We start from the raw sequence: 25,415 nt of genomic DNA on the forward strand, positions 1-25,415 counted from the left end.
TCACTTCAGGCCGAGGTACTGTGATATAATGAGCGTATATCATGAACATTATACCTACCACAAAGGGCGGAATTGCGTCTCTCCTTGAGCAATAGTCTTTTGAACAGGCTATTGAAACTTAAACTCTTATATATGCTCATTATATCACTGCTACCAATCAGATTGCTTGATTTGAGCTACCCGTTTTATAATGTGGTATAGTCTGTGTCTGGAAACTCATCTGAAAACACATCAGTGACTCATGACCCTATACTCCACATTAACCACAGCTTCTGCTGTTGTAGCTTTAGATAAATGATGTTGGTGTGACACACACACCAACATGTAAATGGGAGTAGGCTACTGGTGCGTATTTTTTCCACTTCAAGTATTGAGCTTTACTGCTGTTTTTGTTTACAGGTCTGTAGCATAAGTGTTGTGGTGAGAATGTGGTTAACATCAGCAGCAGAGTTCTGTTGGTGTTGAGATAAACATCAGAAACACATGCGGTTTTCTTCACCTAACTGTTACTATTGTCCTTCCAGCGTGTCGGCCTCGTACTTATAGTCTATATTTGTCTTGCTGACAATACTGCAAACATTCAGACAACCACTGCATCTCTCTTTTCATCTGTTTGTTATTCAAAAGCTCAGATGTCTCTTTCACGCTCATTTAACTCAAACTTCTCTGTGCTGGACCATTGGCCTTCCTGGGACGTCTCTCTCCTATTTCTGTGAATGTTGTGCTTAAGTTCTACCTTGTACTTATTTCCAGGCAGTGTGCGATCTATACTATTGATTTCAGGGGAGCTCACGCTCTTTAGTGCTGAATGTCAATATATCAGGCATTTATTATTATTATTATTATTATTATTATTATATGTATCCATTTGGCTCTAACTAGGCTTCACACAACAGCTGCCTCAATAAGTGTTTCGACCTGACCTTTCTTTTCTCAGTGAGATGGAAGAATTTAAAAAGGTTTGCAGCGCTGGAGAGTCCCCAGCTCTTAGACCAGTAAAATATCATCTTATTATTACTGAAATCTAAAACAGACTAAAAGTCACTATGAGGAAGTGACATCATCCTAACCACAGGAAGTAGCTGCAGCGTCTCTCTACTAAAGCACTAGTTTAGAAACTCAGACAGTTCTGAGCACGAGAACAAGAGACAGAAGAAGGAGAGACTCAGAGAATCATGATGGTTGAGTTCAAATGGATTTCTTTATTTCTTCCAGCGGTGCTTCAGTTTACAGGTAAGAATACATATATCACATATATAAATGGAAGGCACATTGTAAAAAATAACTTGATCAATATTATTAAAGATTCTTTATTAGCTACATTTGATTTAACTAAGAAAACCAAATCTGTTGTTTCTAATGTGGTGAGTTTAGTGAACTCTTGGAAACTAAGGATAAAGAAATAATCGTCACGAACTATGAACATAACAGACATTTTCTCATTTCACTTTATTTTTCATCATTTTCTCAACAGCAGCAGCTGAAAAACTTCCCCTCTCCTTCACTGTCAGAGTTGGAGATGAAGTCACTTTGCCTTGTGAAAATGTGATGGACAGTCAGCAAAAATGTGAATATACTAGATGGATCTTCATTCATTCAGGAACCAGATCAGCAGTAGAGCTGGTTAAACTTGGGCAGATTCGTGAAAACGCCAAATCTAAATCAGACAGACTGAGTGTTACAGAGAACTGTTCTCTGGTTATAAAGAAGGTCACAGTCGAGGATGACGGTTTTTACAGCTGTAGACAGTTCAAATCAGGACAACAAGCTCAATACTGTCAGGTTCATCTGTCTGTTGTTACCAGTGAGTATTTCCATCATAATGTTTTCAGCTCAAACTGTCTTGTTAGAACAATATACTGAAACATTACAATAATTATGATCACAGTGATGAAGTTCACTTTACTCTTGTTGTCTTTCTCTCACAATATCTCCATCTTCACCAGTGACTGAACGTAAGGACGCTGATAAGGTGACATTAACCTGCTCTGTATCGACATATGAACAATGTAGACACACAGTGAAGTGGCTGTATGAGGGTAAAGAAGTGGACAAAGATAACAAAGACATGAAGACATCACAGTCTGGCTGCAACGTCACTGTGTCTTTCCTGGATTCTCATTTTAGTTACAAATCAAAGTCTAACTTGAAGTGTGAAGTGACAGATGGTTCCTCTGGAAAAGTACAGCTGTTCACCTTCAGCCCTCAGTCCTCAGGTGAGAAAACAGGTGAGAATATGCTGTAAACATTTGTTTATTTGATGACTTTTTAAGATGACAGCATTCTTTCTCATTTAGTGACAGCAGATGGTAAAAATGAGGGATTTAGGGCCCGAGCACGAACCATGCGAGGTCCCTATTGAAACTGAAGGGACTATTTATCTGTTTTCTGCAAAGTAACATCAATTTTGGGGCTTAAACATACTCGAAAAGTCACCAAACATTGCACAAAATTCAGACGTGCCGAAAAAGTTCGTATTTTATTTTAACACTTGATTCGCTTTCAGTGGGAACGCACCTTAAAGCTGCGTTTTTTCCAAGTAATGTCCATCGTTGTCTGTTTTTATATAAATATGAAGTAGTTGTCCAGCAGAACTCCGGTACCATCCGACACTAACAACAACAGTGGAACTGGATGTGCACAGAAGCTAGCTGCCAAGAAGCGCGAGTGAAGATAAATCAAGTTGTAATTCCAAAAACTAAAGTAAAAAGCTAATTTAATAAAAGCAGTTAACTCTGATCTCTTCACGCGGGTAAACGGCGTAGTTGTCAGAGCAGAATCCATACCGACTATGGGTGTTTATTTCTCCGAAAGCTGCAGCGCTCCTCTCTGTACACTTCCCCGTTATTTAGCAGCTCCCCGTCGGCCAGTGGATTGTCATTACACCGCTCGGCAGGTCCTCTCCAAACAACGCTCCTAAGCCACCGGTGACATTTGGACTATCTCAGCGCTGATAAGGCTTTCGCAACATCGCGTCAAGCGAATTTCTCGCCTAAGTTTAACTGGCGCGAACCAGCAAATGTCGCGACAAACGCCTCGTTCGCGCCGCCCAGAGCAAATTTGCGTCTTTGCATTGACTTTTTATGTAATCAAGCCGCCCAAAACACTGGATTCGTTTCGGTGGGAACGCACCTTAACAGATTGAACATATCAACTTTAAAACAGTACCAGAAAACCCATTCATGAGGCCATGTTGTAAAACTTGTGAGTTTTTGGTTAATGCTGTGGCGGTGGCATGGTGGCGAAGTTCCACGCTTCACAACTGTCCATGCTCAGATCTTTACGAAATTTTACACGTTTAATAAGAGTCCCGCCCTGAACACATGTATATGCTGACATTCTCCCATAGTCATAGCGCCACCACTAGCACATGTATTATGTCCAGAAATACCAAAAAGTCTCTTGGAGTGATGCACTAAACCCAACAGGAAGTCGGCCATTTTGGATTAAATGTTCATTTTTCACGATTTACACACTTTTTACTTTAACTAACTCCTCCTAGGGATTTATTCCGATCAACTTAAAATTTTCGCTGTGCACTCTAAACCCATTGACGATTAAAAGTTATTCAAACGGTCTTACAAGTCGACCAGTGGCGTGTCATCGAAAATTGGTGAGTCACCTTAAAACAGGAAGTTGTTATAACTTCAGTATACATGCTGACATCTACACCAAATTTGATAAGTATAACAAAAGTCCTGCTCTGAACACATCCATATGCCAATATTCACTTAAAGTCACAGCGCCACCTGCTGGCAACAGTAAATTACACATTTTACGCTGTAATGTACTACTCCTAGCAGGTTGGACGTATCAACTTCAAAAGTGTCCCAGAAAACCCTTAACACAAAGCAAAGTGCTATGTAGCGCCACAAAGGGGACACATTTATCCATGACACAGAAGTCTAACAACAAACATCCCTTCGGGTTCAGATCAGGGGGGTCGTTGCTCCCGATCACGCTTTTCCAGGTATCTCCATCATTTCCCACATGCGCTTTAAGGTCTCCCAGCAGAACTACAGAGTCCTCTACTGGAGCCCCATACAGAGCACCATTCAGGGTCACCAAGAAGGCCGAATACTCTAAACACATTTGTGCAGCTCCAGAATTTGAAACACGGCCGCCTCATATGTCGATGCGCTACATGTGTGAGGAACCGCCCATCGCTGCTTGCACCTTTAATTTCTAACTGAAGTTCCTTTGATTGAGTTATTTCATTTATACAGGTGACACACAACAAAGTCAATAAAAACAAATGGAAAACAGCAGAAAATCAGATGCTGTCTATTTTCTAAGTCCTTTTATTTTAAGGAACAAAAAACTGCAGCCAAAAAGTTTTTAATGTTTTTATTCTCTTTCCAGATTTGTGGCTCATCATTGTGTTTGTGGGAGTTGCAGCACTCTTAATGACTATTGTTGCTGTTATTGGATTCATCACATGGAAGAAAACTAAAGGTGAGAGCAACCACAGATATTATAAACAAGAAGTTTTGATGAACCTGGATTTTTATTGTTGAAGTTAAAGTCGACTCTCTTTTGTCTCTTCAGGAAAAAAAACCCTGATGGATGAAAACACTGTGAGTTTTACGGCTGAGTAATCAAATGTTTCTACAGTTATGACAGAGCTGAATCAGCTGCTCTCTGACAGAGTCATCCGAATCTAAACAGCCTTCACAGTAGTGATGTGCGATACCACTTAATTCCTATACCCAGGCTGGTATTGCCGATCCCAATACTTTTTACATATTTTATTTCTAGTTTAATGTGACCCCCCATGCTCCTTGAGCAGGAAACATTGGTATCAGAAATATCAATACTTTAAGATCGATCTGCACATCACTACTTCACAGAGCCAGTGTTTGACCACATGGAAGTAGACTCTGTTTGTTTGTTACGGAGCTTAAACCCTGCAGTGAGTCCAGAAAGCAGTCAGGACACGGTGAGATCTCACACTACACCCAGGACAAAGTTACACTCACTGTTTTTAGATTTGTTGTTCAAAATGTAGCTCTATGAGACACACAGTGACTCTTGAATCTAAGTTCTTTCTGCAAGAGAAGAAGTGGGGAGTCTGATGATGCAGCTGGACTACACCAGAACAGACCAGAACACAATCAAGTCCACATGTTACTGAGCAGCCATTATGTTGTCTTCTCTGTGTAGGCTGATCCTGAAGATGGTGTTTCCTACGCCTCCATCAGCTACACCAGGAAGACCAACAGTAAAGGCCGGGTAAGCTGTCTGATTGGTTCTAGTGATGATGGCAGTGAATGAAAACACTTCTCTCATTTAATGTTGTGTAATTTCTGTGTTGTGCTGTTTGTCTCTTTTCCAGGTTCTGGGTAAAGATGGTGATGATGAAGATGATGCAGTGACCTACAGCAGCGTGAAAGCTTCCTCTTCTTCTGCTGGAGCCTCAGCTGATCCCAGCGACCTCTACGCCACCGTCAACAAACCAAACAAATAAGAGACCACAGTGTAGTTACAGCTCATATCATTACAGGTAATTTACACTGAGAACTGATAAATGTTTTTATTAGACTAATTTTATGATCATTTTCAGCATTTATTGCTGTAAAAAGCCTTTTAGTCTTTTAGACTTTTGAGAGTTGAATCAAACAGCTGAATGAGAGGAAAATGTGGAAACACACAAGGGTTAAATTTTCACTGGTGTTAATTCCAGATACTTCAGGTCAGTGTGAACTTACCATACATATCAGCTCATATCAGCCATAAGAGAAGGAGGTCTACTTACATTTAAAGCAACAACTGACATATGAGAGGAAAAAGAAAGGACAGTCACTATGAGGAAGTGACAAATGACTAATTAGAGGAAACGGATATAAAATCTTCTTTTCTTTAAGAAGATTTACAAGTAGAAGAAGCAGAGAGAAAAGAGAGACAGAGAGGTATGATGGTTCAGTTCAGATGGATTAAGTTGTCTTTGTTTCTCATGCTGGTGCTTCAGTTTACAGGAAAGAATATATAGAATATCTATAAAACATTAGAAACATTAAAAAAGCTGAGTTATTAGTATTGTTGATGTTACTTAATTCCTTAATCTAAATCTAACCAAGACATCCAAGGGTTTTACTTTTTTCTCTCACATCTTCTCAGCAGCCAGTCAGCTTTTCCTATCATTTCCGTGTTATTTTCAGTGAGTTTTACATCATAATAAACAGTTCTGAAACAATTTATCAACCAAATCTTTTTATATGGGCAATTGGAAGCTGCATCTAACATGTGATATTAAACTGACTGGCACCTGTCTGAACTATAAGGCTCTATTCAGTATATAAGTTAAATTATCACCATTGTCTCTCAGCATACACTGAAAAGGCCTCAGAGAGAGACCCCCAAAACCAAGGATGAAATCAGCTTACCACATGATCATGAAGCACTCCAGCAGGTGGTGAAAACTGCCCAATGAACCAGCAACACCCAGTTACCCACCACTGAGAACATTTATCACAAGCGCTGCCTGGGCAGGACAAGAAACATCATCCAGGATGCCTCCCACCCTAACCATGGACTTTTCATCCTCCTCCCATCCAGCAGACGTTACAGAGCTTCTTCCCTGAGGCTGACCCTGCTGAACTCCACACCTTCAATCTAATATCACCTTTGCACCCACACTGCACTGCTCACAGTACTTTAATGTACATTTTATTGCACTATTCAGACTTTTTGCACAGAACCCCTACATTTTTAAGCAAATTTCAAGGACCGCCTTTTTTCACCTATGTAATATTGCGAAAATCAGGAACATTCTGTCTAAAAATGATGCAGAAAAACTAGTCCATGCATTTGTTACTTCTAGGCTGGATTACTGCAATTCCTTATTATCAGGCTGCTCAAAAAAGTCCGATAAGACTCTTCAGCTGATCCGATAAGACTCTTCAGCTGATCCAGAATGCTGCAGCACGTGTTCTGACAGGAACCAGGAAAAGAGATCATATTTCTCCTGTTTTAGCTTCTTTGCATTGGCTTCCAGTAAAATCCAGAATAGAATTTGAAATCATTCTTCTTACCTACAAAGCTCTTAATGGTCAGGCACCATCTTATCTTAAAGAGCTCATAGTACCTTACTACCCCACCAGAGCTCTGCGCTCCCAGAATGCAGGGTTACTTGTGGTTCCTAGAGTCTCCAAAAGTAGACTAGGAGCCAGAGCGTTCAGCTATCAAGCTCCTCTCCTGTGGAACCAGGTTCCAGTTTGGGTTCAGGAGGCAGACACCATCTCCACATTTAAGAGTAGGCTTAAGACTTTCCTCTTTGATAAAGCTTATAGTTAGGGCTGGCTCAGGTGAGTCCTGAACCATCCCTTAGTTATGCTGCTATAGGCCTAGACTGCCGGGGGATTTCCCATGATGCACTGAGCTCCTCTCTCCTCTACTTTCTCTCCCTCTGTATGCAACCTCATCCCATTATTGCATGTTACTAACTCAACTTCTCCCCTTTCTGGTAGTCTTGTGCTTTCTCGTCCCTCTCCTCTCTCCTCCTATCACTTCCTGCAGGTTTTCTGGCTCTGGAGCTGTGGAGTCTGGATCTGTGGCTGCGGGTCACCTGCTGCCCCCGTGTTCCTGCACGACACCCTCTGCTTCAACGACTATTGTTGCTAGTCTTATTATTATTATTGTTATTATAATCATTAACACTACGACTGTTACCATTAACACTACTATAAATATCTGTACCATTTTTCATTTAGTCTATAGCAACATTACCTTTACTGTCTGTACCTCTGTGTGTATATTGTGTAGGCTGCCTCCCTCCCCTCTCTCTCTCCTTCCATCCCTCTCTCTCTCTCTCACTCCCTCTCTCTCTCTCTCTCTCCTTCACCCCAACCGGTCGAGGCAGATGGCCGCCCACCCTGAGCCATGGTTCTGATCGAGGTTTCTGCCTCTTAAAAGGAAGTTTTTCCTTGCCTCTGTCGCCTAGTGCTGCTCTTGGTGGGAACTGTTGGGCTTCTGTAAATAACATCATAGAGTACGGTCTAGACCTGCTCTTTTATGAAAAGTGCTGTGAGATAACTGTTGTTGTGATTTGGCGCTATATAAATAAAATTGAATTGAATTGAATTGAATTTTTTATTATTGAACATATAAACAACGGCTGGGCGATATGGCCAAAAATGTTACCACGATAAAAACATTTCATATCATTTGATATTGATATTTATCACAATATATATCAAATCATTATTTCTTTGAAATTTAGAGGTTGATTTTTGCTCCTGAGTGAAAACCAGATGGTTAACTATGTGGTTAAACTTTTCTTTATGGTCAGAATGTGACAAACACTTGATGCGCAACAGTGGATCACTTCGCAAATGTGAGGTAGAACATTCAAAACTATTATGATAGAATCTTTTTCAACAAATATGCTTAGTAAATCTTTTTTCAGTCCCCTTTCCTCAACAAAATAAGTATTTTAATAGAATTAAGTGCTAATTTGCTCATGACTCAAATTAATTAAACCAAATATTTATTGATCTGAACCCGAGTGGGTGTTTGTTGTTAGACTTCTGTGCTAGTCATGGATAAGTGTACGTGGTACCTAGGCTGAAGATCAATGATAGATTTTGTAATTGTTTCATCTGATTTGATGCCGCATGTTTCGGACACTCGGGTGAAGAGAAGGGCGGAGCAGTCAACTGATCACCATCTGGTGGTGAGTTGGGTCAAGAGGTGGGGGAAGACTCTGAACAGACCCGGTAAGCCCAAACAGGTAGTGCGAGTGAACTGGGAACATCTGGAGGAGGCCCCTGTCCATGAAATATTCAACTCAAACCTCCGGTGAAGCTTTTCTGGCTTCCCTGTGGAGGTTGGGGACATTGAACATGAGCAATGTTCAAAGCTTCTTTTGCTGAAATCTCAGTGGGAAGCTGTGGTCTCAAGGTCTTAGGTGCCTCAAGGGGCGGTAACCCTCGAACACCGTGGTGGACACCGTTGGTCAGGGAAGCTGTCCGACTGAAGAAGGAGGCCTTCTGGGATTTGTTGTCTCGGAGGTCTCCGCAGGCGGACGCAAGGTACCGATGGGCCCGAAGGGCTGCAGCCTCTGCTGTGGCGGATGCAATGCAGCGGGTGTGGGAGAAGTTTGGAGAAGACATGGAGAAGGACTTTTGGTTGACACCAAAGTGCTTTTGGAAAACTGTCCGCCACCTCAGGAGGGTGAAGTGGGGAACCGTCCAAGCTGTGTACAGTAAGGATGGGACCCTGTTGACCTCAACTGGGGAGGTAATTGAGCGGTGGAAGGAACACTTTGAGGAACTCCTAAATCCGACTGACATGCCCTCTCTTGTAGAGGCAGAGCTGGAGGCTGATGGGGGTTTCTTATCAATTTCCCTGGTGGAAGTCACTGAGGTAGTCAAAAAACTCCTTCTTTTATTTTTACTCACAACACCTGAACACTACTGACGTGAAATCATGACACGGGGTTCTTATCAACAGATTCTATCATTATAATAACTCAACACATTTCAAGTCATACAAAACTACTTACATTTGTAGCCTTTTAATATTGATGTTTTCATGAATGCAAGACAAGAGTTTAATTTATTAAACTATTGCTTGTATATTAGGAATACTTTGTTATAAAGTGTATCAGACTAATTATACATAATAAAATCATCATTCATCATCAGTTTCATATTTTAATCTAAACTTATAGTTAACAGCTGTAAATGAAAATTTTAAGATGTTATTTATAGACTAACATTTTGCATATATGTTAGTAGAAAGTAATGCATGAAAGGTTGATATTATATACTGTTTTATTTAGACATTTCTTTAAGAGACAAATGTGACATTGACTGAGAAGTTACTCTGTAGTGAAAAACGAAAAGAATAATCTGCACACTGAATAGTTTTGAAGCCCTGTAGGAGGTGTCAATTATTGCGACCTCTGAGAAGCTCTTGTGCGGTTTACATTGTATAGCCTCGCCTATTTACTACATGTGCATTCGGTCAGCTCTGAGACCTTAGAGTTTGCAAGATCACAATAAAAACCACCTAGTGGGATTCCTAATTACTCTGCAGATCATTCTTTGTTTCTGTGTTTAAACTAGACTTATATCAGAGCAGCAAACAAGGCACTCTTCAGAAACTTCAGGCTCTGTTATGGTATATGGCTCCTTATTTATCTTAAAGTATAAGGTAGAAAGTAAAAATACTCCTGCACACACATAATACACTGCATAATTACTTTTCATGATTTCATGTGAAACATGTTGGGTATTTTCACTTTTAAACTTATACTAGACTGATGTTCTTAAGCAAAAGTTCAGTTTTAATGTGTGTTGTTTTATCTGTGGTATAAGATTAGCTTTTCAGGAAGCATAAACCATATCTATTTTTAAATGGATCTATGATACAAATATGGACAATATTTAAAACTCAAAATAAACAGAAGGAGAGAATGCCTTTCCACATCAGTCCACGCCAACGGATACAGACTTCCACAACAATAACAAGGCTTCCAGGTCTCTGCAGCTCTCTGGCACCAGGTGGGATATCTGCTCCACAGTGTGCCTCTGGGAAGAAAATGTGTAATAAATTCTTCAGGTGATAAAAAATATAAAGTAAATACAGATGATTCTTTAATAAATAGAATATTGTGGTGAAGTTAATTTTCTAATGTAATTTAATTCAGAAAGTGAATCTTTGATATATTCTAGATTCATTACACAAAGTGAAGCATTTCAAACCCTTTTTGCTTTCATCTTGATGATTACAGTTTACAGCTCATGGAAATAAAAACTCCACTATCTCAAAATGTATAAACATTTTAGAATAAAAATACATTTCTATATTATAGATTATACAGAAATAACTGGAGAAGAGCTCTCTGATCAGCTAATTAACTCTCTCAGTCTGGTTCTGATGCTCACAATGAACTTTTCCTCAGTATTCAAATTTTTTGAGATGGTCCTCTAAAAGATGCCTCAGTGTTTTAATGTTGACAGCACTATTATGTCACATAATTTGGAGTAAATGGAACAAGGGAGACTCTTTAAATGTTGTGTTGTCCTTTTATATCAGCTGTCAAATGTCCAGTAGCTTTGAGTAGCAACATTATTTTAGACTCAAACTTTAAGCTTTGAGTCGCAGATGTGGAGGCACCAGAACCTGAAACAACAATCTTGTGACAAATATAAAAACCTACCTTACCTTTCTCTCTCAAGTGTCCTATTCCAGACAATAATCCCACACAGCCCTGCCGACAGCAGCAGCGTTACTCAAAATTGCGGTGTGGGGAATTAATTAACGTGATAACAGCCATGGCTAACGTTTCACAAGATATACAGCTTCCATCATGTAACTGAGGACTCTACCGCTAGCTTATTAGTTTATTACAAGTAACATACTGAGGTGATGTCCAAATAAACGACTCCTAACCGCTCGTAACCAACGGTATGTAAATTGATTTGCTTGAAATTGTTCGTTTGAGCTGTAACGTTAATTAAACTTAAGGTAATTAATAACTGATTCATAGTTAACGTTATCGTTAAGTTACCTGTTAACGTTCGTCTCAACAAAATCTAACTTTAGTGTTTCAAAATAACGTTAATGTTACCACATTTATATATCAAAAAGCATTTAAAACCTTGTGAAGTATAATGTCAATAACAGATATGTGAGTTATTTTAATATTTTCCGGTGACTTACCTTGACTGTAGCTGGTAATGTCGGTAAACTGGTAACAACCAGCCGCAGGTTCCAACCTCCACCGTACAGCACCGCAGAGTAGCATGTAGCATTAGCTCCTTAGCATGAGCTAACTCGGTCATGTTAGCTAGGCGTGAGTGGTTTCAGCAACACGTCACCTCAGCTCCACCTACAACCAGCCTCTTTGCCCATTTTTGGTTATCCGGGAGTGACGCGCGGTGACGCGCTGCCAAGATGGCACCGGCCAGCTCCGCCAATTTTGAGCTTCAAAACAGCTCTTCAGAAACCAATGGGTGACGTCACGGATGCTACGTCCATTTTTATATACAGTCTATGACACAATCACATTTGAAAGTCGCACTGTAGAAAACCCGATCCTTAAACTCAAAGGACCCCATTCTCAGAGAATTCATTATGGACAATAAACTGGACTTCCTCTGCTTTACAGAAACCTGGCACAAATATCGGACCTCACCATCTCCAACCACTTCACCCTGGACCTAGACATCCCCACTCCCATTGTTGCACCGTAATAATCTGCAACCTCAAGTTAATCAACCCTTCCTCTCTGCTCCATCCTGGCTGACAACATCCCTGACTCTACCTTTGCTCTGAAAGTTTCTCTCACTGACCTGATACACACCTAAAATGCTGCACTGAGAAGATTGCTCCTACAAAAACTAAACTTGTGGCTGCAACAACCCCAAAACGCCTTTTTACAACATCAACAAACTTGTCAAAAACATGGGACACCATCTCTATCTCTTTCACTGCCAGTAAATGCAATCTCCAACCTTCCTTTTTGTCCTAAATCCTTAAGCGAGTTGTTGGTGCTCAGTTCAAATCCCCCCTCAACTCCTATAACATTTATAAAACTTTCCAATCAGGCTTCCACTCCAAACACAGCACAGAAACAGCCCTACTTAAAATCACAATTGATGTACTTATATATTTTATTAAATGTTTATTTGACAGGGACAAATGCATAGAACATTGCTTTATAAAGAATACAAAGTAGATGCCATGCATTCAGGTTTCTAGCCATTACTAATTTGCAACCCCTGTCCCTGGTTAGGCTTATAAAATTAAAACAGAGATTACAGAGTATATAGTTTAAAATTTACAACCATTAAAATACATACAATAAATACATCCGATACATGTAATAAGATATGGACTGAAGTAGATGTAGAAATCACTATAAACAGAGTCTAGACACAACAAACAATACAAGAACACAAACGTGTGCATATATCTGTGCATGCTAACATATGCAACATCATGTTTGTATGCATTGCATTGTATCCTGTACAGTCAGTGTTCACAGAGTTGTTTTAGTTTCAACCTTTGCTTTAAATGTATATTAAAAACCTTGAGTTCTGTCAATGTTTTAATTTCAGATGGTAAAGCTTTCCACAGATGTATGCCTCTTACTGAAGGTATATGCTGACTGAAGGTTCCTCACCATACTTCTTCTCCATGACCTCAGCGCCACCTTTGACACCATCAACCACTCCATCCTTCTCACACAGCTTCAGTACTCCCTCGGCTTAACCTGCACTGCCCTCTCCTGGCTCAATTCCTACCTTTCTGACAATCAACAATACATCTACAGAAACAGCTGCAAATCCTCCACCATATACACCCTTCTCCTGTGGGGTATCTCAGACTCAGTGCTTGGTCTCCATCATATACACCCTTCCAATTGGACTGATCCTCTGGCAAAATGGCCTCCATTTCCACTGCTATGCCGATGACACTCAGCTTTACCTCTCCTACAAATTCATCACCCAAGCCTAACAACACCACCCTTACTACTTGTCTCGCAGACATTAAGTCTTTGATGTTACAGAACTTCGTGAAACTCAACTGCAATAAATCGTAAATCCTCATCATTGGCCCTAACACTCTCACCCACTCCACCCAGTCATTTTCACTCAACATTGATGGCTCCATTGTCACCCCTACCACCCAGGTCTGCAACCACATCAACCAGGTCACATGAACTGCCTTCTTCCACCTCAAAAACATTGCACACCTCTGGCCTTTACTACTGCAGTAATAGTCTTCCATGCCCTCATCACTTCCAGACTCAACTACTGCAACAACATCATAGATGGCTCACCTAACAAAATGCTCAATAAACTTCAATACATCCGGAACTCTGCTGCCCGCCTGCTCACTTCCACTTGTCGTAGAGATCACATCCTTCACAACCTCTACTGGCTTCCACTTTAAACTTCTATTCATCGCCTAGAAAGCCTTAAGCAACCTGGCTCCTCCATACTTTCCTATGACCTCCTCCCCCGCCATTCAGCATAAGTTACTAAATAAGCGTCTCTTTGTCTTAAGTCCTAATAAAGTACTGTCAGTTCCTGTGAGCCTCCTGTGTTTCTGATGTTGAACTGGTCATCATTAGAGGGTAAAGCCTGCAGAGCTCTGCTGCTGTTGTTAACCACATCCTCACCAAAACACTTCCTAATCAGATCTCTGAAAAACAAAAATAACTGCAAAGACACAACAAGGAACCAGCAATAAAATATTATCTGTGTTCTTCACCAGCTGCTACAGTATCACCATATTACACCATGGACATCAGGAGTCAGATTCTGGTGTGCTGTCAAACATGAACATGGATTCTGTCTGTTCTAATAAAAACTAACTGAAGAAAACAAGTTGCATTGTTGAAAACATTTATCTTAACTAACAATCTTCAACTTCCTCTTCTTCTTTTCAGTTGGTGAAACACCTCATTGTCACTCATACACTGTGAGACTGAACAAAGTGTGAACTCTGATGGCTGCATCTCTGATGGCTGCATCTCATATTTCTGATCAAGAATTTGGGGTCTCTGTCAGTCACTGTGGATGAGAAAAAACTATATTTCCACAATGAGTTTTTGGCTGTTTGGACATCAACAAGAAATTCAGAGCGACTGAAAGCTACAAAAGAATAAAAGTCACTATGTGGAAGTAACATCATCCTAACCACAGGAAGTAGCTGCAGAGTATCTCTACTAAAGCACTAGTTTAGAAACTCAGACAGTTCTGAGCACGAGAACAAGAGACAGAAGAAGGAGAGACTCAGAGAATCATGATGGTTGAGTTCAAATGGATTTCTTTATTTCTTCCAGCGGTGCTTCAGTTTACAGGTAAGAATACATATATCACATATATAAATGGAAGGCACATTGTAAAAAATAACTTGATCAATATTATTAAAGATTCTTTATTAGCTACATTTGATTTAACTAAGAAAACCAAATCTGTTGTTTCTAATGTGGTGAGTTTAGTGAACTCTTGGAAACTAAGGATAAAGAAATAATCGTCACTAACTATGAACTTTATTTTTCATCATTTTCTCAACAGCAGCAGCTGGAAAACTTCCCCTCTCCTTCACTGTCAGAGTTGGAGATGAAGTGACTTTGCCTTGTGAAAATGTGATAGACGGTCAGCAAAGATGTGAATATACTACATGGATCTTCAGTGGTTCAGGAAACAAACCAGCAGTAAAGCTGTTTGAACTTGGGCAGATTCACAATGAAGCCAAATCTAAATCAGACAGACTGAGTGTTACAGAGAACTGTTCTCTGGTTATAAAGAAAGTCACAGTCGAGGATGTTGGTTACTACGGCTGCAGACAGTTCAACAAATCAGGACAACAAGCTCCAGACTCTCTGGTTCATCTGTCTGTTATTATCAGTGAGTATTTCCATCATAATGTTTTCAGCTCAAACTGTCTTGTTAGAACAATATACTGAAACATTACAATAATTATGATCACAGTGATGAAGTTAACTTTACTCTTGTTGTCTTTTTCTCACAATATCTCCATCTTCACCAGTGACTGAACATCAGGACGGTGATAAGGTGACGTTAAACTGCTCTGTGTTGACGCATAAACAGTTCTGTAGACACACAGTGAAGTGGCTGTATGAGGGTAAAGATGTGGACAAAGATAACAAAGACATGAAGACATCACAGTCTGTCTGCTACACCACTGTGTCTTTCCCAGATTCTCATTTTATTAACAAATCAAAGTCTAACTTGACATGTGAAGTGACAGATCGTAACTCTAGAAAAGTGCAGCTGTTCACCTTCAGCCCTCAGTCTTCGGGTGAGAAAACAGGTTAGAATATGCTGAGCTGTTCAAGATGACTAAAACCACCAAAACATTTGTTTATTTGATGACTTTTTAAGATGACATCATTCTTTCTCATTTAGTGACAGCAGATGGTAAACATGAGGTATTATCTAACTGAACAGTTTCTTGGGTTGTGTTTTTTCATTTGTGCAGGTGACGCACAAACAACAACAACAACTGAAAACAGTTACAGCCACAACAACAACCAATGATGCTTCAACAAAACTACAAGGTAGTAACTCATCTTTCTCTAGAGTCTCTCTGTCTTCCTGTCAGCCTCTTTCTCTCCCCATTCTAAACTTCAAAATTTTACTTTTTATTTAATTTTTTTTTTTTATTGTTTGTTGTACATGATTACAGAACAAAACAAAAAGCTGCAAAAATGTTTTTAATGTTTTTATTCTACTTCTAGCTTTGTGGTGGCTCACTGTGTTTGTGAGAGTTGCAGGATTAATAATAATTGTTGTTGTTGTTGCTCTCATCAGATGGAAGAAAACTAAAGGTGAGAGCAACCACAGATATTATAAACAAGAAGTTTTGATGAACCTGGATTTTTATTGTTGAAGCTAAAGTCGACTCTCTTTTGTCTCTTCAGGAAAAAAACCCCAGATGGATGAAAACACTGTGAGTTTTACGGCTGAGTAATCAAATGTTTCTACAGTTATGACAGAGCTGAATCAGCTGCTCTCTGACAGAGTCATCCAAATCTAAACAGCCTTCACAGAGCCAGTGTTTGACCACATGGAAGTAGACTCTGTTTGTTTGTTGTTTTCAGGGACGGAGCTTAAACCCTGCAGTGAGTCCAGAAAGCAGTCAGGACACGGTGAGATCTCACACTACACCCAGGACAAAGTTACACTCACTGTTTTTAGATTTGTTGTTCAAAATGTAGCTCTATGAGACACACAGTGACTCTTGAATCTAAGTTCTTTCTGCAAGAGAAGAAGTGGGGAGTCTGATGATGCAGCTGGACGACACCAGAACAGACCAGAACACAATCAAGTCCACATGTTACTGAGCAGCCATTATGTTGTCTTCTCTGTGTAGGCTGATCCTGAAGATGGTGTTTCCTACGCCTCCATCAGCTACACCAGGAAGACCAACAGTAAAGGCCGGGTAAGCTGTCTGATTGGTTCTAGTGATGATGGCAGTGAATGAAAACACTTCTCAGGTATAAAAACAGGACAGATTCTTTATTTTCCCTTTAAAGCCCAGGTCTACATGTAAGGATTGTGATGTCAGTGTGTCCAACAATTTGGTCCAGAACAAAATATCTCACCAACGAGCGGCCAGAGGAGCTCAGTACATGTACAAACAGATCTTTAACAGCACATCTTCAAACTGAACTGACTGGACTGACTCACTGTTTTGTGTTGTGTTGTTTGCTGTTTCATTATTGAGCTTTGTGTTTATGTGCTGCTGGATATCATAATGTTGCATTTACCTGCATTATTCTGTCTCATTTAATGTTGTGTAATTTCTGTGTTGTGCTGTTTGTCTCTTTTCCAGGTTCTGGGTAAAGATGGTGATGATGAAGATGATGCAGTGACCTACAGCACCGTGAAAGCTTCCTTCTCAGCTGATCCCAGCGACCTCTACGCCACCGTCAACAAACCAAACAAATAAGAGACCACAGAGACCACAGTGTAGTTACAGCTCATATCATTACAGTTCATTGATAACTGATAAATGTTTTTATTAGACTTATTTTATGATCATTTTCAGGATTTATTGCTGTAAAAAGCCTTTTAGTCCAGAAGGGGGTGCAGTAGGTTAACTAGTAGCACAATAACAACATTATCTTGCTGCTTGAAATGTAACTGAACATAATATATGGGACATTTAGCTTGATGAACTTGCTGTCAGGCACTTTAATGTGCTAGTGCTGTGTTGTAGTTAAACATGTATTAGTTTTTACTGTTATTTCTGTATCAGCTGTTATTGTTTGATATGCAGTCATTTTAACATCTATATCTCTGTTCAGGTTATTTTTTATGTTCTGTTATGAAAGTAATTTAAAGCAAACTCAGAGGAAGTGGGACAACGCTCATCTTGATTGAGTCTCTTTTGAGAGTTGAATCAAACAGCTGAATGAGAGGAAACTGTGGAAATACACAAGTGTTAAAGTTTCACCGGTGTTAATTCCAGATACCAGCTCATGTCAGCCATAAGAAAAGAAGGTCTGTCTGTAGTTTTTCAGTGATATCACTTATTATTAAATCAATTTTTACTGCCTTTTTGTCGATTGGCTGTGGCCTCACTTTTTTGTTCATCTGATTGTGGTTAATAAAGTTTAAAAAAATACCAAAAAACTCCTCAGTACGGAAGTAACTATTGGTTTTCTGAAAAGTCGCTAGAAATAGCTAAATGACGTCATCAGCTGATTTGCATATTTGGCCATATGCATGTAAAGCGATGGTGATGGCGCATAGATAAGATGCTTGCCTTTGGTGTGGGAGTCCTGGGTTCAATTCTCACTGTGACCCATCCACCATTGTGTCCCTGAGCAAGACACTTAACCCCTCGTTGCTCCAGAGGTGTGCGACCTCTGACATGTACAGCCATTGTAAGTCGCTTTGGATAAAAGCGTAATAAATGTATATTGGTGAATCAAACATTAAAAAAAAGTCAAATTAAACCTCTTAACTGCCAAAGCATTCTTACAAAGGAAAAAGAGTCCTCAGTATTACTTATTATGTTTAAAGTTAAGCATTCATGAATCCATCATTTAGTTATCAAAATACTCATCTTTACATCTCACACCAAGCCACTTAAGATGGGAAAAGGGTCCACAAAACATTTTCCAAGGCTGGTACTACTGGTACTACTCATGTGGTGACAACAATACTGATTATGAAATTACATCTTCATTATCAAATTACACTCAGAGCACTTAGAGCTGCTCAAGTGCACATGAACACTGAACTCAACATGGACGGCTCAATTCTATCTATTCAACTATCTTAAGTCTTACAGGCTGCAATCCAACAAGTTTGAGGCAACCATTTTCTTCACAAACAATCTGAATTACTTTAAACGCATACATTCGTATAAAAAGTCATATTGATTTCCATGTAAAAAACTATTGTTCTGGAATTTATCACACTATATACAGTCTCCAATTTTAGAATCTAAAGTTTGTACCTTGATACAAAGTTTTAGTACAAATTTTCTTGATAAACACCAAAGAGACACACAAACATCAATTGGCCACTAAATTAAAGTGAAGTGAAAAATGAACCCAACCACGAATAGCACATTCTTCAAAACAAACAGTGGTCTGCAGCCCAATTAAGCATCTAAATGATTATTAGTATAGATTATGCTTGATACAATGAGATTTACTTTCAACAGTGGAATACTATATTTATGCTTCAATATGTAAATAGATAGGTAGGTTGGTAAGCGTTATTGTGGAATTATTCTCAAAGTTATGTACTACATAGTAAGACCTTTTTTAGCTTTTTTCTTTTTAAGAACCAAGTTCAAGTGAATTGAATTTACCAGAGGAGAAATATGTACCTGATTCTTACAGTTAATCAGACTAGTTCATGGGAAAGCAGGGCGTTCAAAACACGTGCAACCCTCAGAAGAACTTAATATTAAAATTTCCAACACTGAAACTGCAGTCAACACAACACAGAGTGAAAATACTTGTAGGGAAATGAAGCAAGTACAAATATCAGGAGTTCAGCCAAAGTTCTTAATGGAAATCCACGTCTGTTAAGGATAGCGCTGAAACTGTTGACGATCAGTGCATACAGTCTTTAAACACATTCTCTTTAGTAAGTAATATAACCTACTGCTGCATTGGTGGAAAACCAGTCAAAATGTACACGTCATTTAAAAAGTTTTGTCTCTCCACATGGGAATCAAGAAAAGAAACATTGGAATTAGCGTACAACACATGATAAACTACATTGGGGTATACTAGCCTATATATTCTACACGGATGGAGAGAGTCAGGCGCTTGTTTCATTGCATGTAGGCTAAGCAAAGCTACCGTATGTCTATTAAATTATTACATTAAATATATTCCTTATACATTTTGTATTTTCCACCCCCATATATTAACAGCGCTCTGGAAGGCACATCTCTACAGGTATGCCCGGAATAGAAATGTTTAACAAGCAAGCCCCTTTTTAGAGCTATTTCTATGCTAGTTGGTGTCATCAACATCAAACTTTAAATTTAAAATGAGTGTCTTCATTAGTATTTTGTTGGACAGTACAGCTTCATATGAAAGTACATAGGGCAAAGGACATAAAGGGGAAATTACGCAGAAGCTTTTTAACAAAAAATTTGCAGATGCTCTAAAGTATTTATTACGCGGTCTTGGGATGGTACCAACGTGTGAGTGCAGCATTCGGTATATTGCTGCAGGTGCTCTACAGATTTGGTTGAGGAACATGTTTCTCATTGCATCACTTAAACGGGTAGTTAGAGTGGAGGACTGCGTGAGCACAGTAGTTAAGGAATCTCTGGACATCTGAAAGGGTGAAAAACACTAAAAAACAATGGGAAATGTTTATAGTCTACTAAACTATGTCAAAAAGAGATATATCATGTATAAGAGGAGAGCACTGTTGTGTGAAACTGTTAACAATGCAATATGTGACACAGACAGTGCGTGAGAGAATGTGTATGGGGTGGATCAACAGGCGTGGCAGCAACCGCTTCAGGGTGTCGGGTCAGGACACTATTTTGTGCTCAGGTGAGAGTTAATAAAGAAAGGATGCAGAGTCCGGGTCTACAGTTTGGACTGTTTATCTATAAAGCATATACAAGGTGTGAGTGTGGTTCTCTAACAACAAAAAATAACAGTACAGACTGATTAGGAGTTACAGTAAACCTAAGCTAGACATAGGATGGCGTACCATGGTGCAAATGACTGCAGATAAATATGCAGATGTGAAATCTACTCTACTCGATGAGGCAAATGTTTTTCCTTTGAATAATAATGAATTTCATTTGGGTCATGTGTTTTGTTTTTGGACTTTTAGTATTGATTTGTGTGTTTTAATGCAAACCAGAAAGCAACATGTTGATGTTGATGATGTGATGTATTGAGTCTTTGGTTTGTAAAAACATAGTTGCACGTATTGATTTTCTGAAAAGTGTATACTTGTAATCCTCACTGACAGATATGTCGTGTAGGCCTGTGTCCTTGGAAATAAAACGCTTGGGCATTGAAGGGTCAGTCTTTGTAACAAAGATCACGGAGGAGGTGATGAAAAATAAATACTATGCGACAGACAATGTAGGGGATTACGGACCTTAAAATAACATTATAACCTTAAAAAGGTTATATTTGACAGTACTAGAGTTCGGTGTGCAGATTCAGATATAGAAAACTGGCTCATGAAGCAAGATGCTTATACTCTACACAAGACGGCTCCAGTGCATTGTAAGAGAAAGGTTTTAGTGAATTCAATAGATTGGCAATTCCAGCTAGATCTAGTTGACATGTCCGCTTATTCTGCAGAAAGGGATTGGGGTATGCTATTTATTAACGTGTATAGACTTGTTTTCAAAATATGCATGGGTACGTTGTTTAAAAAATAAGAGGGGTAAATGCGTCGCAGCATCCTTTAAAGATATTTTATATAAAATACAAACAGACGAGGGAAAATAGTTCTTAAACAAAGATTTTGAAGCATTAATGAAAATGAATAGTATCGTACACTTTCCCACATCAAATGAGACTAAGGCATCTGTAGTAGAACGTTTTAATAGGACTCTGAAATCTAAAATGTGGTGTTATTTTACAGCCTATAATTCTAAACGATACGTAGATGTACTGCAGGATTGAGTCACCTCCTACAATCAGAGTTATCATCGCAGTATTAAAATGAAACCGATTGATATAACAAAAGACAATGATGATATCGTATTTAACAACTTTGTATGAAACAAAAGAGTAGTTTTAAATGTAAAACTGGCGATACTATAAGAATTTCAAAACTACGTGGACCATTTAAAAAAACGGTTATGACCAAAATTATATTGATACTTTACTGTAAAGGAATGCGTGTCAAGGGATCCTCCTGTTTACAGGTTAAAAGATTATGATGGGGAAATATTACAGGGAACATTTTATGAACCAGAGATGCAAAAAGTTATTATAGATAAAAACAAAACATTTAAAATAGAAAAGATTTTATCTCGCCGGGACATGGTGTTAGTCAATTGGGTCGGATGGCCAGATAAATTTAACTCATGGATTTAGGAAAAATAGGTCATTCAGCTACCTTAGCAGCTTACAAACACACATATATATGGACGTGGAGGATTTTTTTTGTCACCCTGCCCAGCAACTCGTCTGCATTATTTTACCCCGACAATATAATAGCAAATTTTATAACAAAGCTATCCAAGCCTTTAAACTTTAAATCAGCATACGAGGTGGGGTTGATAGAGATTCAATATCCAAAAACATGGAAATCTTTTTCACCAGAAGACTCAAAATTTGTTGTGTTTGATAAAAAAATCAAACAAGAGGACAACTCTATCAGCGACATTAGGATTCTATACAACAATGTCACAGATAATAGCTGAACTCAGCAGTTGTTTATCTGAAAACAAAATGGGACACATCGAACTTAATTACAACAACATTACTAACAGAGTAAGCATTTTACCAACGAGAGACGTAGAATTAACGTTTCAAGGAAAACTTGAAAAATGTTGGGATTTATCCCTGGAGTTTAAAACTCATGAGGGAATTGTGATGTTTAGGTGTCAACCACGAACAAACGCGGTGTTGTCTCTGATACCATATTTGGCGCCACATCCTGCCGATGTTAACTCTTGTACAGTATGTTTGTTTACATATTGTTAAACATCAAACATTGGGTGACAGTTATGTCCCTCTTTTAAGAATAGTACATATAACAGCACCAAACAACTATATGATCACAAATACTTATGACAGACCACTTCTGTCCGGTAAAATATTAGACAAGGAGCAAACGTATCAGCCATATGTTCACAGTGCGGACAAATACGTTACATACTATATAGATTTACCAGGATACAGCGGACTCGGTTCTCAGTACGCAGCAGGGTTAGGGGGTATTTTTAGGGGACTGTTTAGACTTGCATTCCCCTTACTCAAGAAAGGATTTACATTTGTTGCCCCTCATTTAAAGACAGTGGCTAAAATCATAGCTACGGATGTTATTACTAACGTCATGAATTGTGACAACAGGCAGCAAGAGGGGTTGGGAATAGCAGCCATGGCCCTCCGACCAATAAAACGCCCTCCTGGGAAAAAAGGGAGTTCCCAACCAAAGAGGCGTCGCCAAACAACGGATAAGACGAGCCATTCTAAGACTAGAAAAAAATAAACAATCGAGGAGAAGCTGACAAATACCTAAATTTATAGTAGTAGGATTGGTAGATCATAAGGCGTTTACAGGTAGTTATGCTCGCAATCCATTCACATTTATCCATTATGATATAGAGTTTTTATGTTTATGCGTTGACGGCCAACAATATCCTTCAAAACCCTTTCAACCCAACTTTACCAGGGGAAATGCCATTAGGGTGTATCAGCAATTGTACTCAGCAACTGGAAAGTATCTTAAAAACAATGCTATGGCCGTAACCCGCGACGAATTTTGTAATGTATATAGTCTTTTTCGTTTAAACCTGAGCCCTGATGAAAGATGCCGTGCGGTTATGTAGATATAAATGTCTCATTCTAAGGTAATAAAAACATAACGGTTCATTATGTAAGGTCTTTACACACCACTGAAAACATAGTTATGGATATGATATTGCATTTGTCAATAGATCCTGAGAAATATTACACACTGAACCTTTAAGCGAACACTGCAGCCTGTCAGGGGCCCAAAACAAAAAAATAAAAGCATTTAGGGAGGCAATGGCCAAATCTCTGGCCAAACAATGTGTTCACAAGCACTATGTATGTCTGACAGGCAGACTATCAAAGCTTTAGCTTGCTTAACCTTTAAATAAGGTAACACCAGAGCTGTCAACTCTCAGACGTTGAGCGTGGCACTCACGCCAATTTTCATACCTGCTCACGCTACACATCAATTTTATCCGGCAGTGAAAAATAAATGTATAACTGATAAGGAGTCGAGTGAACTCCACCCAATGATGACGCTTTTCTCGTGAAATAACTTTTTTTCTGGACCTTTTCAGTATCTTGCCCAAGAACACTGTCACACTCTGCCGGACAGCCATTCTTTGTGTTGCACTTTTTAGTTAGAATCTTCCTTATAGTATGTTGGGTTTTGGGGGTCTGTCTTGTCTATCGTCTAGTGTTTGGTAACCCTTGTCATGTCTGTTACCCCAGTTATCCCTCTGCATGTCTGTCTCTGTTTTCCCCTGCGCTCTCTCCCTGCCTGTGCCTCATTAGCCTCATGTCTTTCACCTGTGTTGCTCCCGCCCTGCTCGTTTGCCTTTAAACTTGAAAAGAATATTTATTTGTCAGTTATCGCGATAATCATCGATATGGTTTGATGTCAAACATTATAAGGTCATATTGCCCATCCCTAACTATATTTTAAAGGCCTTAGGCTCCTCTCCTTGTCATCTTTTCACATCATAAACATCACTGCCACAAAAGTAATGCAAAATACAATTTTGAATGAGTGAAAAACTATGAAAAACCTTTCAAATTTCACATTAGTTGTCTATATATCTAAAAAAAATCTTACAAGCTCATTGCAGCAAATTAAGGCCACAAGCTGTTAAAATGTTTTTTTTCATTTACATTTCATTTATTGCATTGAGAATTACCTCTTAAAATGTGAATACTATCCCTGTGCACAGAAAGTGAGAAACCCATTTTATTTCCCATTAGATGAATGGAGGTTGTGATTATAGATTTTCACTGTAAACTCGAACAACCTACACTCTGTTCTCAACTCGTCTGAAAACAGAAGTGGCTCATGTCCTTTATCTCCACATTGAAACACATCTGGCTTTTTGGCTGTTTTCTACAAGATATCTACAAGAAATAAAACGAAAGAGACGAACAGCTGATCGACTCCAATTTAACAATTGAAAGAATGAAAGTCAATATAAGGAAGTGATACTTTACTAAAAACAGGAAGTAAATCATGTATCTTCCTTTAAGAAGCACAAGTTCAGAGATTTTCACCCTTGAGGATGTGCGAACAAAAGTGAGAGAGAGAGAGAGAAGCAAAATGGTTCAATTTAGATGGATTAAGATGTCTTTATTTGTGATACTGGTGCTTCAGTTTACTGGTAAGGACATAAAAAACCATAGATGAATAAAAGAAACACTACTAATAATATTTAAGCAACGGTCAACTTGCTGTTTGTTTTGAACATGGTCTGTTGAGGTGATTAATGTATAAGGAACAGGCTGTAAGCTGTTGTTTGTTGTATTTAATTTTAACCTCACACATTCCATAAAGATACATCCAGACATCACAGATATTTTTTTTTATATTTATGTCTCATCTTCAACAGCAGTAACTGGACAAACCCCTGCTTCCTTCACGGCCAGAGTTGGAGATGAAGTCACTTTTCCTTGTGAAAATGTGATAAATGATCAAGATAATTGTGACAGTACTGCTTGGTTTGCCAGTCGTAATACCGGAGCA

The 25,415-nt window shown here is 39.0% G+C and overlaps 1 protein-coding gene and 1 long non-coding RNA gene across 2 annotated transcripts; both read left to right on the forward strand.

Annotated features, from left to right (window-relative positions):
• The first annotated feature begins 11,901 nt into the window (after positions 1-11,901).
• Positions 11,902-15,819, forward strand: LOC119909496. The gene is made up of 5 exons (XM_038727743.1): positions 11,902-11,960; positions 12,116-12,196; positions 13,157-13,326; positions 15,042-15,368; positions 15,511-15,819. Exons 1-5 carry the CDS (start codon positions 11,902-11,904, stop codon positions 15,798-15,800), a joined length of 927 nt encoding a protein of 308 aa, XP_038583671.1. The 3' UTR covers positions 15,801-15,819.
• Positions 15,820-15,978: 159 nt separating this feature from the next.
• On the forward strand, positions 15,979-16,313 carry LOC119909520. Its single transcript, XR_005445470.1, has 2 exons — positions 15,979-16,042; positions 16,223-16,313. It is a non-coding gene; the product is annotated as an uncharacterized LOC119909520 (long non-coding RNA).
• Positions 16,314-25,415: the final 9,102 nt, after the last annotated feature.

The sequence above is a fragment of the Micropterus salmoides genome, unplaced genomic scaffold (assembly GCF_014851395.1).
Source record: "Micropterus salmoides isolate LMB-PRFRI ecotype aquatic unplaced genomic scaffold, ASM1485139v1 Ms_hic_scaffold_18, whole genome shotgun sequence".
Taxonomy (NCBI): Eukaryota; Metazoa; Chordata; class Actinopteri; order Centrarchiformes; family Centrarchidae; genus Micropterus; species Micropterus salmoides.

What these genes read in the sequence shown, in the direction of transcription:
- LOC119909496 (XM_038727743.1), top strand. Translation starts at nt 11,902, where the DNA reads ATGGCACCGGCCAGCTCCGCCAATTTTGAGCTTCAAAACAGCTCTTCA. An exon ending in AGCTCTTCAGAAACCAATGG is followed by an intron (nt 11,961 to 12,115) that starts GTGACGTCACGG and finishes TCTGCTTTACAG; the next exon opens with AAACCTGGCACAAATATCGG. An exon ending in TCATCTGTCTGTTATTATCA is followed by an intron (nt 15,369 to 15,510) that starts GTGAGTATTTCC and finishes CATCTTCACCAG; the next exon opens with TGACTGAACATCAGGACGGT.